The sequence below is a fragment of the Haliaeetus albicilla genome, chromosome 22 (assembly GCF_947461875.1).
Source record: "Haliaeetus albicilla chromosome 22, bHalAlb1.1, whole genome shotgun sequence".
In the NCBI taxonomy this organism is placed as follows: Eukaryota; Metazoa; Chordata; class Aves; order Accipitriformes; family Accipitridae; genus Haliaeetus; species Haliaeetus albicilla.
The window spans coordinates 7,082,145-7,097,878 of NC_091504.1; the positions used below are offsets into that span (position 1 = coordinate 7,082,145).

General features: G+C 43.2%; 2 protein-coding genes across 5 annotated transcripts in view; one reads left to right on the top strand and one right to left on the bottom strand.

The window, feature by feature from the left end:
* CRAMP1 (cramped chromatin regulator homolog 1) overlaps window positions 1-12,835 on the bottom strand; it is a 51,736-nt gene extending 38,901 nt beyond the window's left edge. The window contains exons 1-3 of one of the 4 annotated variants that reach the window (XM_069809534.1): window positions 12,365-12,835; window positions 9,584-9,933; window positions 1,558-1,751 (exon numbers count right to left, since the gene is read on the bottom strand). In XM_069809534.1, coding sequence (XP_069665635.1) covers window positions 1,558-1,751; window positions 9,584-9,932 — 543 coding nt within the window. In that variant the 5' untranslated portion in view covers window position 9,933; window positions 12,365-12,835. Of the gene's footprint in view, window positions 1-1,557; window positions 1,752-9,583; window positions 9,934-10,369; window positions 10,392-10,416; window positions 10,843-12,364 lie in introns of those variants that run through there. The other 3 variants (XM_069809533.1, XM_069809532.1, XM_069809531.1) reach the window with 3 other exon arrangements.
* Window positions 12,836-14,979: 2,144 nt separating this feature from the next.
* IFT140 (intraflagellar transport 140) overlaps window positions 14,980-15,734 on the top strand; it is a 93,804-nt gene continuing 93,049 nt past the window's right edge. The window contains exon 1 of the mRNA XM_069809540.1: window positions 14,980-15,139. The gene's annotated coding sequence lies outside the window, so the exon portion shown is untranslated. The remainder of the gene's footprint in view (window positions 15,140-15,734) is intronic.

Sequence of the window (15,734 nt, forward strand, 5' to 3'; positions counted from 1 at the left end):
ACTCAACAGCAAAAGGATGACACTGGTTTCCTTTATTTTATATAAAATGCACTATAGATGTCAAATAAATTACTTTCCAATTTCTTGAACTGTTTCAAAATAGAAACTGCAAGTTGCTAGCAAACTTAAAAAAAACCAAACAAACCACTTTACTTGTAAATGTGGTAAGTAGCAGAACTGAAAATACCAACTTTCTCACTTAGCTTTCTTTACTTTCCTCTATTTTCCCCTTCTCCCTCCTACCTCCATTTCTAAGGTGAATGAAAAGCTTATTATATTTAACAGCTTCACTTTTATTTACAGTGAATTTCACGTTCCAGTTATTAGAAGTACAAAATTTGAGTTTCAAATAATGAAGGAAAATATTGTATTTAAAAAAAAAAAAAACAAAAATAAAAAACTTTTACAGAAAACACATTTTTACACTGTAGGTCATTCAGAAGTTTATTCTCAGTGTAAAAATAAAAATGAGACATCTAAGTATCCCTTTAAAACTAGCTAATTCCTACAAAATCCTTGGAGTTCAAAAGTGGAAAATTTAATTTCATATACATTATCATTGAACTCCTGCTATCACAAAATTTCTTAGTATTCAAAAAAGGCTGGAACTGATTTAAATAAAAAAAAGTGAAAACCTCTCTTGAAAGGTAGTAACACAAAATGAATGGAAGTGGGGGACCAAACAGAGTCCCAAATCCACCTTAGAGCAAGTTTTTGAACTTTTTCCTCAGCATTCAAAAAAAACCCCAACACGTTACATTTTCTTTGAGCGATGAAGGGACTTAAAAATTATATGGTTCCCATGAACATTACTGCAAGTCAGAGGAGTTAAAAAAAGAAAACAGTGTTTAAGTGTTCATTTTGTCCACAAAACATATACATGTGAATTATGCCTACCACTAAAAACCCAATATTTTTAAAAAGATGCACACGTGCAAAGAAAACCCACCACTGCTGCTTTTGCTTACACCTTTAATATGTATTTTCGTAACAGAAGTGCTCTTAAAATAATCATAGAAACAGGACAACCAGGAATATATCATATACATCATATAAGATAAAAGATAAGATGATCTAAATTTTCTTTGTCTCTCAGCCCTAGTACTGAACTGGCTCAAACCTTTTCATGGTGAAAGACTAAACACAGTGCCTACAATTCTTATTAGAATAGGACATGTTTTCTTGTTTGGTAATATTACAGCCTAAGTGTGTTGTTTTTGAAAGTTGAGATGGGGACATTACGTATTTATTTCTCATTTAAAACAGAACCATAATTGAAAAATAACTGAAATTATTATAAACATTCATGAATAAAACTCACAAATATTTCCTGTGTATTTCAAAACAAACAAACAAAAAAGCTTGACACTTTTGAAATATGCCTGTGATTGACAGCTGGTTTACAGCCAACTATAAAGACACATATGCATAGACAAACAAATGTATATGTGTACGTATGCATTTTGTTCCTGTAAATCTCCATTCAATCAACCTTCTTTAGCAATATCCAGATACTAAATGAAGCCATCTAAGCTTGCTGTTTTCCTCTACATGTACCTCATACAGTCCCTCGAAGAAAGTATTTTTGTCCTCTGTGCTCCACGATTCCCACTGCCGTCTGACCTTCTTTCCTTCCTCCTTCTCTCCAGCCGAGGAGCCCAGGTTCCTTGCCGCTGACTTGGAATTCCCAGCAGGATTGTTGGGAGGAATTCCTGATGTGCCACCAGATGCAGTCCCTCCATTATCTGCTGCTGCAAACAAACATGACCAGAGTGAGTATCAAACCAAGAGGAAGATTCATGGATAGCAATAAGGGAGGAACTCAGAATTTCCTCCTCCTTCACTGCTCTCATCTATATAATTCCCCCCCCCCCCCAAGATATTTCACCTGAAATACAATAGGCAAATAACAAGGTCTGTTTTAAAGAAATAAAATCTCAAAAAGCAAATAACAAGGAGAAGGTTTCAATGGCTTAATTTTGTATTTCCAGAGATAAGACAGATAAGCAGGAATATACCAAAGCAACCGCTAAAGACAACACACTCTCTGACGCTTATACACTGGTGTGCTCTGCAGTTGCCCCTTTGCAGCTGAGGGGAACTTCTGAGCAATGCTGAACATTGATGTGACCAATAAAGCAAACTAATAGCTCTGAGAAAATATACACAATTTCATATCCTTGTCTTTGGTCTTGATCCTGTTGCCTCCAAAATAGCTGTGGTAACAAAAAGCCTGAAAGATGTCTACTTTAGTTCATCACATGACAGTGGATCAGCATTCTCAAGAATCTGATCCTCAGCATAAGGAGCACCATCTCTGACACTTAGCCCATCTAGGATAATTCAAGGTATCCAAAGGACAGCAAGTCCTAACCCCTTCTCCTTCCCCAAATCCTGGTGTGGCTTTTGGAAAAATGGCACAGAAGTGCTATCTTGATTGTACCTTTGACAGTTACCAACACCCCCAAAAACATGGATCAGAAAAAAAATACAAAGATAGGAAATACTATAATGAAAATAAAACCTGATGGAACTAAGAGAATTTGCTGTTTATTCAAGTAGGGGACAGAGAAGAAAATGGGGTGGAGAAACTGCAGGAAGGTGAGAGCTACATGTAATGCAGTAAGATTCCATTCCCTCACCTTAATTCAGAAGAAAAAAGCCTCCTTTTCTTTTTTTTTTCTTAATCGCCTCTGAAAGTATTAGTCTTTCAAAGACATTTTAATCAGAAAAAACATTATCAATTCACCTTAAACTTGTGATTTATTCACAACAGAAATCAAACCAAACATGCTTGGTTTGACACTGTAACAGATTATCAGAATGTTAATCCAGAAACCAGGGAGACCTCCCAAAAAGTGCACTTGGGTTTTTTCCATGAAAATGTAACCATTCTCAGTAACTTACATTTCCAAAATATAATCTCTTCAATTTTGCTAAGTAGTATTATTTGGATTTGACTGCCCTTATCAATGCAGCTGTGCACTTAATAAAACAGAAGCTTTTTAACATTAAACATACATTGCTCATTTAAAGAATGCTTATTACCGTTTCCATTTTTCTGGTTACTCTCCTTTATGTTTTGTGTTTTATCTCATGATAAATTGGCTTGCCTTAGTTTATTTGCTTATAAATCCAGCTTGTGCAATACAGCAGTCCCAGCTAGTTTCCCAAACTTTTACACACATTAGCACAGTTCTCTTTCACATTTAGGCTTAAAAAGTTCAGTTACCTTTTAAAATTTAATTATATTAAACAGTTTGTTTACCTGACAAACTCAGTGTTTATACACACACACACACACACCCCCCCACCCCCCTCTCTCTCTCATTCAAGAACCAGGATATTCCAGTTTGATAATCCAAATATTACTTTAAAAAGAGTACCAGAAGAATCAACTGTTATAGGCTTACTATGCTTTAGAGATTTGAAAGACTTGTACATAAATCTTAACTGTAACTATTCAGTTGCAATTTGAAAGTAACTCCTTTGGAGGACAAAACCATATTTCTCCAGATCCTAAAAAAGCTGTTTGGTCAAGTAACAAATAACATTTGAAATCAAACCTGGAAGAGAGTACAATGTGTGAAAGTACATTTTTTTTTCCTGCGTACAATAAATATTTAGTTGATATAAAACATGACATTGTGACCTTTTTTATGTTAATGTTTCTTTTATTTCTAGGAATGACTATTTGACACTTTCGAAGAAAATTACTGTCACCACAGGGAAGTACGTAAGGCAAAACATGAAAAAGAATTGGACATCTAAAAGAAAATGCACTTAAAAACAACTTCTCAAATAAACAGCTTCTCTATTTCCCAAAACCTTCATCAGCCACTGATAAAATAATTGAAAGTTAAGCAATTTAATTCTGGTACTGTGAAGGTAAATTCTGTATGAAAAAGGAAACCTTAAGAAAAACCTGAGCACTTTAATAAGATGGCTGAGAAGAAAACCAACAATTTTAAGACAAAAAAATTGCTTCTTTATTTTGCAAATGAGAGATTGGAATATCACAATTTGCATGGTAAAGAAATACAGATCTTTACAGATAAAATCTTCAGTCAAGAAGGGGGAACTCAAACACACCAGTCCTCAATCTCAACCTACCATCTCCTGTTGCTACTAGCTCCCAAAAAAGACATCCTTTATCAAGAGACAGGTACAGGATTCTATTCCAGAGTTACTATTCTGATCAGAGACCTCTAACTTTCTGAGAAACCATTCAGAGGAACTAGGTTTGTGGGGTTTGGGGGTTTTGTTTGTTGGGTGGCTGGTTTTTGTTTGGGGTTTTGGGGGAGATTTGGCTTTTTTTTACATCACTCTGTATACGTACTCAAATAAGTAAAAACCTGAAGTCAGCTGCCTAAAGTTCAGATCTTATCAAGGGATTTCTGAAGATTGTACAGTACACTTGGTACACGTGAAGTTTTCATTATTAAAAAGCATAAGAAGCAAAAGTATCAGTGAGGACTTAAAATTCTAATAAGACTATATAAAGTTCAGTAGATTTCCTCTTAGTTGTATGTGAAAGATTAAATGAACAGAACAGTTCTATCGAGGACATCCCCCTCACTAATGACAGATGATGATGATCAGTAATTCCCAACAATAGATTATTTAAAACTTCAGAGAGAGGAAGGGGGCTTACTCTAATAATCTGCTTAGGTGCTAGTTCTAAGTAAAATCATTTATAAAAGGAGAACACTGCAGATGAGACAAAGACAAGATGGTCATTCTCACTCTGTCAACTTATCCTGCATCACCCATCCACTGGACTGGACCACATCCACACTCCCTGCAAGCCAATGCTTCATTCTGAGTACTAACATTGTAACTGGAAAACAAATTTCTACCTTTTACGACTCCACAGTAAATAGCATGGACTCCTAAGAAGGGTAAGTCTAGGACAGCTTATGCCATATTGCATGGTTATACCATATAGTGTTCTTGTTATGAATTAACATCCGAAGTTTTAAACACAACAGGTAACTGTCCTACAAGGATACAGACAGTCTAGCTTCTTCTACCTCTTATTATTTAGAAGATTTGCACAACCAAGATGTAGTTGAATGTGTTTAAACGTATACAGTGTCAATTATCAACAGGAGTCTATGAACAAAACTATACTGAAGGCTTGCTTTTCTACGGACAGTATATTTAAGCTATCAAATGCAGCACTATCTGAACTAACCAAGCATAGCTGTAAAAAATAAACAACGTTTATTATAAATTTGTTTACTCCCCCAGTAAATCATTATTCTCTTGCTCTTCCATCAGAAACACCCATAATGCCTAGTATGAAGTTCCATCTAAAGCACATGGTTGTGCAGCCCTGCTCAAAGTTCAGCACCTATTGCACAGGGGACAGGAAAAAAAATCCTCCTCTTGTGGTGCAGGATGAGATACTGTAGAGTTCCGGTCCTGAGCCACTTTCAAAGGCAGGGTGGGAGAACTGGGATAAATGGGAGGGCAAAGAATGAATGAAAGCATGTCAGAGTAAGATGGAAGGAAAAGTACCAAGTGCAAATGAGATGGACAGAATTAAGAAGAATATTAGAACAAGGGAGCATGGCAGTAGTTTTTAAACAGTTGTTTATGCCTTAGAGAAATAATGCTGGAGGAATGACATTTCAAATGAAGGTTACAATACATTCTGCAGCATACAAATTTGGGAAGATACAGTAAAATTGTATTGTAAGTACATACGCTGGGTATCTTGGTATATACATCCTCTCCACAGGAAAGGACCATAGTTAATTTAATCCACATGCTATGGGACATGCAACTTTGGTGGGCTGAAACAAACTGGACTGCCTTCTTCCAAGTTTTATACAATGCCAAAAGATGGAACATTTTAATTCAATTCACGCTTTCAGCTGAATAATTCTTTTTTCAAGAACAAACTCCGTATTACTGCAAAACAAATCCAAATACTTGTTTGGGCCATTCTACACATTTTACAAATAAATCTAGAGTAACGGCATGAAAGATATCTTCAAGCTTCAGCTCACTGCCATCAGACTTTCTTACTATTTCCTTCTGACTTCATTCTGCATTCAGAAAATGGATAAAAACACGGAAATGGGAACACTCTACTCTAGTTCAAACTAAATCTACAGCACATGATCGCAATGTATTCCACGTTTGCTTTTACCAATGTGGTCACAACATATACATGCATATTCTAACCGCTCTCGCTTGATGGAAAAAAGCCCCAAAACACACCTTAAAACCTGTGCTCGGCAACCATGTGCCTTATTCGTATTTGAGAACTAAACTCTCAGAAATCCCTCTTTCTCAGCAACCTTATACCGGTCTGCTTCCTCTCCCTTAACGAACCTCCCTGCTTTTAAACTCTCATCATAAACTGCCTCCAGCCCACTACTCCTTCAAGTTCCTCCTCGGATTTCATGCAAGTTACTTTAAGACTTACTTCCAAGCATTCATATTTCAAAAGGTGTGCATTGGTTGAGGTGTAGACTACAAACTTGAAATACAATAAAAAGATGACCAGCATTTGAAAATAAGATAATAATAATAATTCTAAAAAGAATGCACAGCTTTAGATATTTGTGCAGGAAATTTGATAAACCCTTCAGCAATTAAAAATGGATTGGCTATTTAAGTGAAAGTTTTCAAACTTCCTTTTACTATGCTACTTTCTATGTAATTTTTGCCCTAAATTCAAAAGTGCAACTCAGTACACAAAAGACAAGAGACAGACTCCAAAGATCCAATGAAAGATTACATCAGGGTAATCTGAAATTTAGCAATACATTTATACATTCTACTAGGCAGAACTTGAGAATTACTATTAACAGTCTTCCCTGAACCACAGTGAGGTAAAGTTGAAAAGTCAGCAGCTGCTGAGTGGGCAAACTCTTCCTACAGTTTACAGTTAAGTCTACTTTATCAATAATTTGTCTGCTACAAAGAAGCACCCTAAAAGCACAAATGCCAAAAGTAAAAACGGATCTGCAACAGACAGAAAAAAAATTCTACTTTCAAAACTCTTTTAAAGGCATGATTAGGACAAGCATGATTAGGATATAGCAAGCCAATGCCTGCTGACTAACTATAATTTGAATGAAATTAAGTTTATTGGTTACCCTCCTTAATAATAGCCTTTGAAAGAGTTTTCACTTTAGAATACACAGACTGTAAAAGCAGGACCACTTTAATACAATTTTAAGGGTTACAAAGCATTATTGAAAGACAATGACAAAAACAAGTTTCTGGTTCCACTGGACCAAGTATAAGTGTGGTCTAGCCACTCCTGCTGGCCAATGTTAAAATTACCTTTGCAGCTATCACCCTGACTGTGACATGCAAAATGGAAAAGGTTCCAGATTTCAGAGCTGATCCAAAGCACATGCATTCAAGCTTTTTTTTACTTAGAGGGGGAGGAGAAAGTTGGTAGGAGAGCAAATGGAAGGATTTAAGTTCAACCTTTATTAGTAATCTTCACCCTTCAATTAGTTCTCTATTGGAAGCTAGCTCTGTGAGACTCTTCATTTAGAATGCAAAGCCCTATAAATTCTGATCACAAGATATTCCATTAGGGAAAATTCAGACAAGCCTGGAAAACTTCTCAGTATGCATCCCCGAACGTAAAGAACTCAAATCAGAAAAGATCCCACTCTGTGGCCCTGTTCTCCAAGATCTGACAGTTATAATCTTAACTGTATCAGAGAAACCAACTTCAATGCATTCACTTCAAAACTAGCCAGGCAGAGCTGTGGCTGGTCTTACAATTCAAAAAGTGAAAGCATAACCATAATTCTACCACTGACTGTCACCCCCAATGATTTAAGAAGTTTCCCCAAACCTGACAACATAGTCAGGTACAGCGATTACAAACACTATCTATCTATTACCAATTATTGAAATAATATTTTCCATTCTGTATATAATTTTATTAGGGTTATTTTGGAATCTGAATTGCAAAATAAACTAAGTTTGCTTTTCGATTGTGTTGATACACCTAGTTAAAAATCGTTCTGCTGCTCTAGAATTGGAAATGAACGTTTATGTACAAATATACAAACATGAATATACACGTACACGAAGATACATGTACTTTGTTCACATGTGCATACACTTTCAAAGCAATGGAATAATTTCAAATGCATATATTCGACTTGTCAATCACGGACAACACGTATTCCAAAGAAACACCTCCTTGTATTTAATACTATTTACCACCATTGAAATAATTATCTGTAGCTAAACACTTCTGGGTATTCCATCTGTTTTTTTATTTGGTTTAATGCAACTGGGAGAAAAATTACGAAGGCCTTTCTGTTCTATCCTCCAACATGACACACAGGAGCTTTTAACTTAAACCAAAAAGTTTAAGAGATTAAAGATGACTTACTAAGGTATTAAAAAATACTTCAGTCAATTATATAAACTGTCAAGCAACCAAGTTCAAGAATTTTTTCGTGATATGGCAATAACTAAAATATCACGATTTCCACTGCTTTATTACTGTAACACAAAACTACCATAATTCGTAATGTTTACCTAATGTCCAGCATGCACATACCACTGTAATGGACCAAAGAGTGAGGTAATCTCCAAGACACATTTATGCTACGCGGAGTTTTATTTTGGTTTAGCAGACAAGAGTAAACTTTGTCATTTCAAATGTTGAAGGCATCTCTGAGTGTTGTTTTCCTCAAAAGTTAACAGAAAATAACACTTGCGTACTTTTGCACAAGGTATCCAAAATGAGTCTCAAGTACAGCTCAACTACAGTGCCAGGTGTTATCCAGTAACTGCTGAGCACACACCATAACACCAAGATATTCCAACACCTCTGCTGTCTTCTAGCTACTCAAGTAAGAAACAGCTTTGAAAAAAAATGAATTCTTATCTACAATGTAAAGTGAAAAAGCATGTGTATATTCATGTATGTACATACAGACAGTCAGATGTATACAAAACAATCTTAATAAAAACTCAAATTCCATGAAAATGTCCAAACTGTTCTGAAACAGTAATGCGGGACACACAAAACCTTAGAAACAAATATGTCAGTATGTGTATTTCATAGCTGTGTCCAAAACAGTTTTTTGGGGTAAAACACTCATAGAAATAACTGCAGGAAATCACCAATGTCTTGTGGGTTGTTTTTTTTCCTTTTTTAACTAGCGCCCCATGAGTATTTTGTTATTATCCAAGAACAGAATTCAGAGTGCAGCCACCTGATTACACAGCTAGCTAGAGTCTAATTTCCTAACCAAAATACAGGAATTTCCTAAAACTCAAGAGAGATGAAATGCAGGAATTAAAGGTTTGCTTCAATAATGGAAATTTCTTCCTCCTCCACAGACACATCCAAACCCCCCATTTCTGCAAGTGCAAAGAGGACAGTGGGCAGCAGAGAAGATGAAGCCTTGGGACACAAAGAAGATTTCAGCTACTGTGAGAAACAAGCCCCAAACCACCTTCCCCCAAACCAAACAAAAGATGGCATCTATAGGAGGAGAATGACAACCCCCAAACCCACAGGTGACTCCCCCCACCCCCCCCCCCCTTGCCCGCATGTTTTAAGGGTGCCAAAATACAGTACCTTTGCCTTTTGCAGCAGTGCTGCTGCCAACTGAAGAGGATGCCTGGGAATCCTTCTTCAGCCTCTTGCTCTGAGGTCTGACGCTGGACCTGAGAAAATGATGCTGGTCCTGGCTGTGGGAGGGCTGGAGGGAGGCCGGGGCCTGCGATAAGCTGGGGTTCGGTGGGGGGCTGCTGTTAGTGTTGTTGTTAATAATCTTCTCTTCTTTCTTTGTGCTGCTGCTGCCTGGAGCTGCCTCTCCTCCTCCTCCTGCCCCTTCTTCTTCCAGGGACTCCTCATCTCCTCCTGCTCTCTTGCCCAGCTTTTTCACCCCTTCCTCCCCGCTGCTCTCTCCCAGTTTCACTGTCATCCTGTTGGGGAGGAGAGAGAGAAAAGGGGGGGGCACAAAGTCAGGCCAGGGAGCCCCCCAGAGAGGGAGAGAAATCCCTGGGCTGAGAGGGGAGAAGTTTAGCTGCAGAAATTCCTCTCAACATGGCCGCCGTTGTTTGTTACTAAATCCCCTTTCGTTTGCTGTCCCGACCCAACAACCTGTGCCGCGGGCGGGAGGGGGAAAGCCCCCCCCGAATCCCCCCCCAAACCGGCCCAAAAGGCAGCCGGGCTCCCCCGGCAGCCCTCCGGCACCCTCCCGAAGGGGTTCGGGGCGCCTTTGGCGGAGAAATCGCCCAGCCAAACTCGGGCGTGTGGAAGCGCTCGACAGCCGCCGAGAGGAAAGGCAGCCGCCGAGCCCGGCGGAGCGGAGCGGGGCAGCGCGGCCGGGCCGGGCCGGCTGCTCGCCCCCCATCCTACCCCTTCGGCGGCTCCTCGGGCCCAGGGGGGCTCTTCCTCCTCCTCACCATGGAGCCGAGGCGGTCCGACCTGCCGCGGGGGGGGGGTTCATGCTCCTAGATGCGGCGGCGGCGGCTTCTCCTCCTCTCTGTGTGTGTGTCTCTCTCTCTGGGGCTGGGACTGGCCGAGGCTACCGAGATTTCCAGCTCCCCCTCCGCCCCCACGCCTGCCAGAGCCCCGGCACCTCTCCGCCGCTCCCCGCGGGGCAGCCCCGGGCCCGGCTGCCGCCGCTGCGAACTGCATCGCGCCGCGGGCCGGGCGCCTGTCACTGGCGGCCCGGGCGGCCCGGCCCGCGCCGGGAGACGGCCCGGCTCCCCACCGCCGGCCGCTCCTGGCTGGCTCCGACAGCAGCTTCCAGCCGCTTTTTTTTGCCTTTTTTTTTTTAAATCAGCGCGACCCCCTTTGTTGTTTTTTCTTCAATGGGAAGGGCGACAAACTCTACAGGCGGCCGCTGCGGCTTTTCCCCCCTCGCCTCGACGGGGACCGCACAACTCCCGGCGACTCTTGGCCAAGCGAAAAAGTTTTAAAACACCGTTTGCTAGAGGACCGCTCCCGGACTTCCCAAGAGGCATCGCTGAACAACTTTAATTCCAAATCTGACATTTGGACCGGCTGCCGGGGATGACCTCTCACTCTGCGTCTAACTTCACAAATCCTCTCAATTCTGAAGTTCTTTTTAAATACTTGGAACAAAACACCAGATAGACAGACAAAAGCTTAAGGCATTAAACCGTATTATCTGCTAAAACCCAACAACTGTTTGTTGTTTTTTTTCTTAAAGAGTGTAAAAATATTACTGACACCATATCTAAAAGAAGTCAACTTCCAAGAAAAGAAACCACTTACAGCAAAACAGAAAGAAGTAGCAGTTGCAATGCAGCTGCCTTATCACCACAGCAGGAGCCACAGTCCAACTTTAATTAAGGGAAAAGATAAAAAACAAGAGAAGGATATTCTGAATATCACAAATAAAGAATGCAGTTACTACAGATTAGTCTGACACCAGAATAACGTGGTTTAAAATAAACAAGATGCATCAGCATTATATGGCATACAAATTTGTGTGATTACAGCTTATGGACTGTACTCCAACTGTTAAAATCATACTTTTCCCTCTAATGATTTTGAGCTAAACCACCGAATCTACCAATTCGGAATTACATTGGGCAACGTTCCATTCTTTGCAAACGCTCAGTAAACTGATTTGAACTGTGGATCTAAACTCACATTAAAACTTGGCTAACCATTCACCTGACGGGTCTCTAATTACAGACGCAAACTTGTTCTCCACACATCAAAAACTGCAGTGTTTTCAGTTATTTTGAGGACAAAAATCTTCCAACTCTGACGGTCTGTGCTCAAAAACTTCACCTAAGCAAGGCTGAAATCTCCCTGATTTCACGTTTAGTTTTATTACCACAAATTAAACGATGCATCCACTGGCATCCCCCAACAATTAGTAGGGGCATACCAAAGAAACACATCTTGGGGACAGTTACTTACAAGACTAGGGCAGCAAATCTCAGCACCTGCCCCACTTCCCAACAGCCGGCTCCTTACAGCGTCCTGCCTAAACCCTCCGGCAGGGCCCCACACCCAGTTTACCCATTGCGGCTGCGATCTCCTTTCCTTTTCACGCTGCCCCTGCTTTTCCTTTTTCTCCCAAAGGGAAAAATCTTCTCAACCTCGCCCCTTCGGTCCTCTAGACCTTCACGCTTAGTCGCCGTCCCTTCGCTCTGCCTCCTACAAACGCCCGGCTCCCCTCCGAGGGGACGCTTTCCCCGCAGACCCCAGCGCCGCCACACCCCGTCGATCGACGGACCGGACGGCAAAGCCGGGCCGGGCCCCCCCAGGGACGCGCGGGCCCCACGGGGGCCCCAAGGCTCCGCTTCTCCCCCCCGCCCCAGCAGCCCCCTCCGCCCCGCGGCGGGCTCCATCCCCCGCCCCGCGCCTCACCTGCCGCATCAATGCCGCCGCGCAGCCTCCGCGCTCCAGCTCGCCCGCCGGCGGCTGCCTCGGGTCTTCCGGCACCCGCAGCCCCAGGCACCCCCAGGCTGCGCCCCAGACCCGCCAGCTCGGGAGGAGGCCGGCGCGCCCTACGCCAACCGCGGACCCCCGCGGCCCTCCCAGCTTTGCTGGCGGCGGCAGCCCCCGCTCCCGGCCGGGGAGGCGACCTCTCTTCCCCGGGCTCCTCCGAAACCGCGGCCGCGGGCCCGGCACCGCCGGCGCCCCGTCGGGCCTCAACGCCCCCGGCCGGAGCCGCGGCTCCCTGGCGCCCCGGGCTCGGCCGTCGCTCGGCCGTCGCTCCGCCGTCGCCCCCGGCCCCGCGCTCGGCCGCAGAGCGGGCCGCGATGGGGTTCCTGCCCGCGGCGGTTCCGCTTCCTCGTCAGCCTGCGCCGGGCCGAGGGGGCGGGGCAGGACGCGGCGCGCGGGCCCAGCTGAGAGCGCCGGCGCTCCCCTCCCCAGGACCGCAAACAAGGCGTCCCATTGGCTGGCGGCAAGCGGGAGCGAGACGGGAGGCGGGGCCGGGGCCCCCACGCAAGCCAAACAAAGCGCGGCGCGGGGCGGGTGACGACAGCTTAGCGCAAAGGAAGAGGCGGTAGCCGGTGTCCGTCAGAGGGCGAGACGAATCCCGAGAGCTGGCCGCTGATTGGCTAAAAGAAAAACTAATCGCTGGCCCTACAGCCGGGGCCCTTGGACGTGATCCAGGATTCCATTGGTCAGAAAGCTGCTGATTTGCATGCGGCGTTGTATTTATAACCTGCTGGGGCGGGCAGGAGGAGGCTCGGCCGGACAGGGCTGGCGGGGGAGGAGTCGGGGGGGCGGGGCGCTGCACTGCACGGGTGGCGGGAGGGCTTCGCCGGGTGGGCTTCGCCGGGTGGGCTTCGGGCGCGCATCGGGACGAGGCCCTGCACTGCGGCTTTGCTTCGTTCGCTTCGCGGTGTGGGTCCCGTCCCCTCTCCCCTCCGCCGTGGCCGTACGTCCTCTCCCGGAGAGGTCCGCTGGCACAGGCCAGCTCGCTACCCGGCGAAGCTGCATCGTGGCGGCCGCTCCCGGTGCCTTACGCCCGGCGGAGCGTGAGGGGGAGCCCTGGGGCCGCTCTCCTCCGAAGCATCTTGTGCTTTCCCGGGCCGGACCTCGGTGCCGGCAGGGACAGTGTCGGGGCGCCCAGCGGGGAGGCTGTGCCGCAGGTTTGGTGCCGAGCATCCCTTCGCAGCCCGGACTTGGTGGCGACTAAAGAACCCAACACTTCTTGCGAGTTTCTTATTGGTTTTAGCAGTTCTTAAGGAGAAAGACGATGCCGGGGCCCTGTTAGCCGCAGCTGGTGGGAGTCCGGGCCGCCTAACGTGGGGCTCCGAGCTGAGTGGGGGCCTGGGGCCTGGAGCGCTGCTGAGGCGCTCGCTGGCCCAGCACCTCGCTTCTTAGTAGTTAAGATGTTAATAAGTTCCTCATTGTTTATAAAGGCTACAGATAACATACATGAAAGGATCAATGTGAAACCTGGGAAGGCCTAGTGTCTTCACAACTTGTAGTCTTCTTGCGGAGGTTGCACTTGTGTAGGTACCCTTAAGTGGGATTTTTTTTTTTTTTTAATAAAATGCTTCCAGGATTAAGAAGCTTTATTCAGTAATGTACTGAATTAAAGGGTGTTGTATTTCATTTACTAACCTAATGTTTTGGCCTGTTTTCCAGTGACTGCTCTCTGCTACTAACGTGCTGACTTCATGTTAACTACTAGGAAGAATCACTTCTAAAAAAATCTTTCAACTGGTACTGTGTGAGATTTTTTTTTCCTTGATAAATTTTTTGTGGAAAGAATATTAGATCATCCTCTTCTTGAAACTTTGTGGGTGTCAGCAGGAAATGCTGCTTTAGTCCTCTTACGAGGAAAATCTTCACGAGCTGTAGCTTAGAAATCAATGTCTGAATTTAAACTTCATGATGGCATCTAAATTCTGGAAGATGGGGCTCCCATGGAGAGTGTTGCAAGTAATTATCCTATGATGGCAAGCTAAATTTGAACATGCCTTGGGCTCTGCGTCAACGATAAATATGCTGTAAAGCGTAGCTGTGAGTAACCAAGTATATTGCTATAAATGCAATTTGTAAACAAAAAAGAGCCAAATTGCTTATTGTTCTTGTTTCTACTGTAGAGCTTTGCATTTAAATCTACATCTTAATTAGTGAGAGATTATTTTGCAGTTTTGTTATAATGTAGCACAAGATCATATGGTTTATTTTTGCCACTTGGTTTGACCACAACCAAATTTAACAATCCTGACAGGAAATGATGCATTCTGCATCTACAGTGCCATGTATTTCCATGGTGCTTTGCAAAGAGACATGAAGGTATGTTCAGTTCCCCAAGGAGCTCAGAGTTGAAGGTTTCCATTCTCTCTGTATGTAAATAACTTTATATGCTTGAATAGTCCCATTGCCTCAAGTGGACTGTTAAGGTGTGAAATTGCTCATGTGTGTAAATGTTTGTGAAAGAAAGACTGAATAGAAAGGAGTTGGACAAGAGCTGGGAGGCAGGGGGTAGGTTGAGATGTCAAAAGACACTTGAACTTTCATTCGTTCTTTTTTAATAGTAGGGAGGATCCATGATCATGCTTTGGCAGACCTGCACAGATACAAAATGCAAGTAATCTTTCAGTGTTTGTTGCCATGGTTTTCTGGACCAGACAAGAACATTAACTTGGATTTGTTGCACATCCTGTGTATTTTAAGGTATGAATAAGAAACTGCATGCCTAATAGAAATACAGCAAGCAATGCAGAACTGTCTGACAGAAGGACAAAGTTAATACTTTTATGTTGAGGTGTTTTTAATTTTGCATCTAATGTGCATGATAAACTAATTGTAACATGAAAATACTTTTCCAAAGACCTTAGATGTAAAAGCCACCAATATAGTGGATGTTCTGTATTTTCCTTTTAGGTTACTTAGAAGCTACTACATTTCATTCATAACTCATTTGTTCTTAAAAGGCTTTTAACGTGTTTAATCTGGCAAATGATAATAGGTCATCTGTGTGTTACTAAAGCAGTTCTTTCCCATTCAGGTAAGAGGATTTAAACCAAAGGTCAGACTTCTGTTGTTAATCCTTTATGGCTTACTAAGTAGGAAGCACCTAATCGTGCAATGTAATTTTTTTTTTTCTCAGCATCTGAGGTCAAGCCCTTAGAGGAAGGGACAAAATGCACTGTGTGCAACTATGCTGCTGAAGCCTCTTCTTTGTTGGTCCTGGGACTTGAGGGACTCAGAGCTGTTAGGCATCTTTTATGAGTGCAGTACTCAGGAGGGAAGATGTTAGGATCCTAGG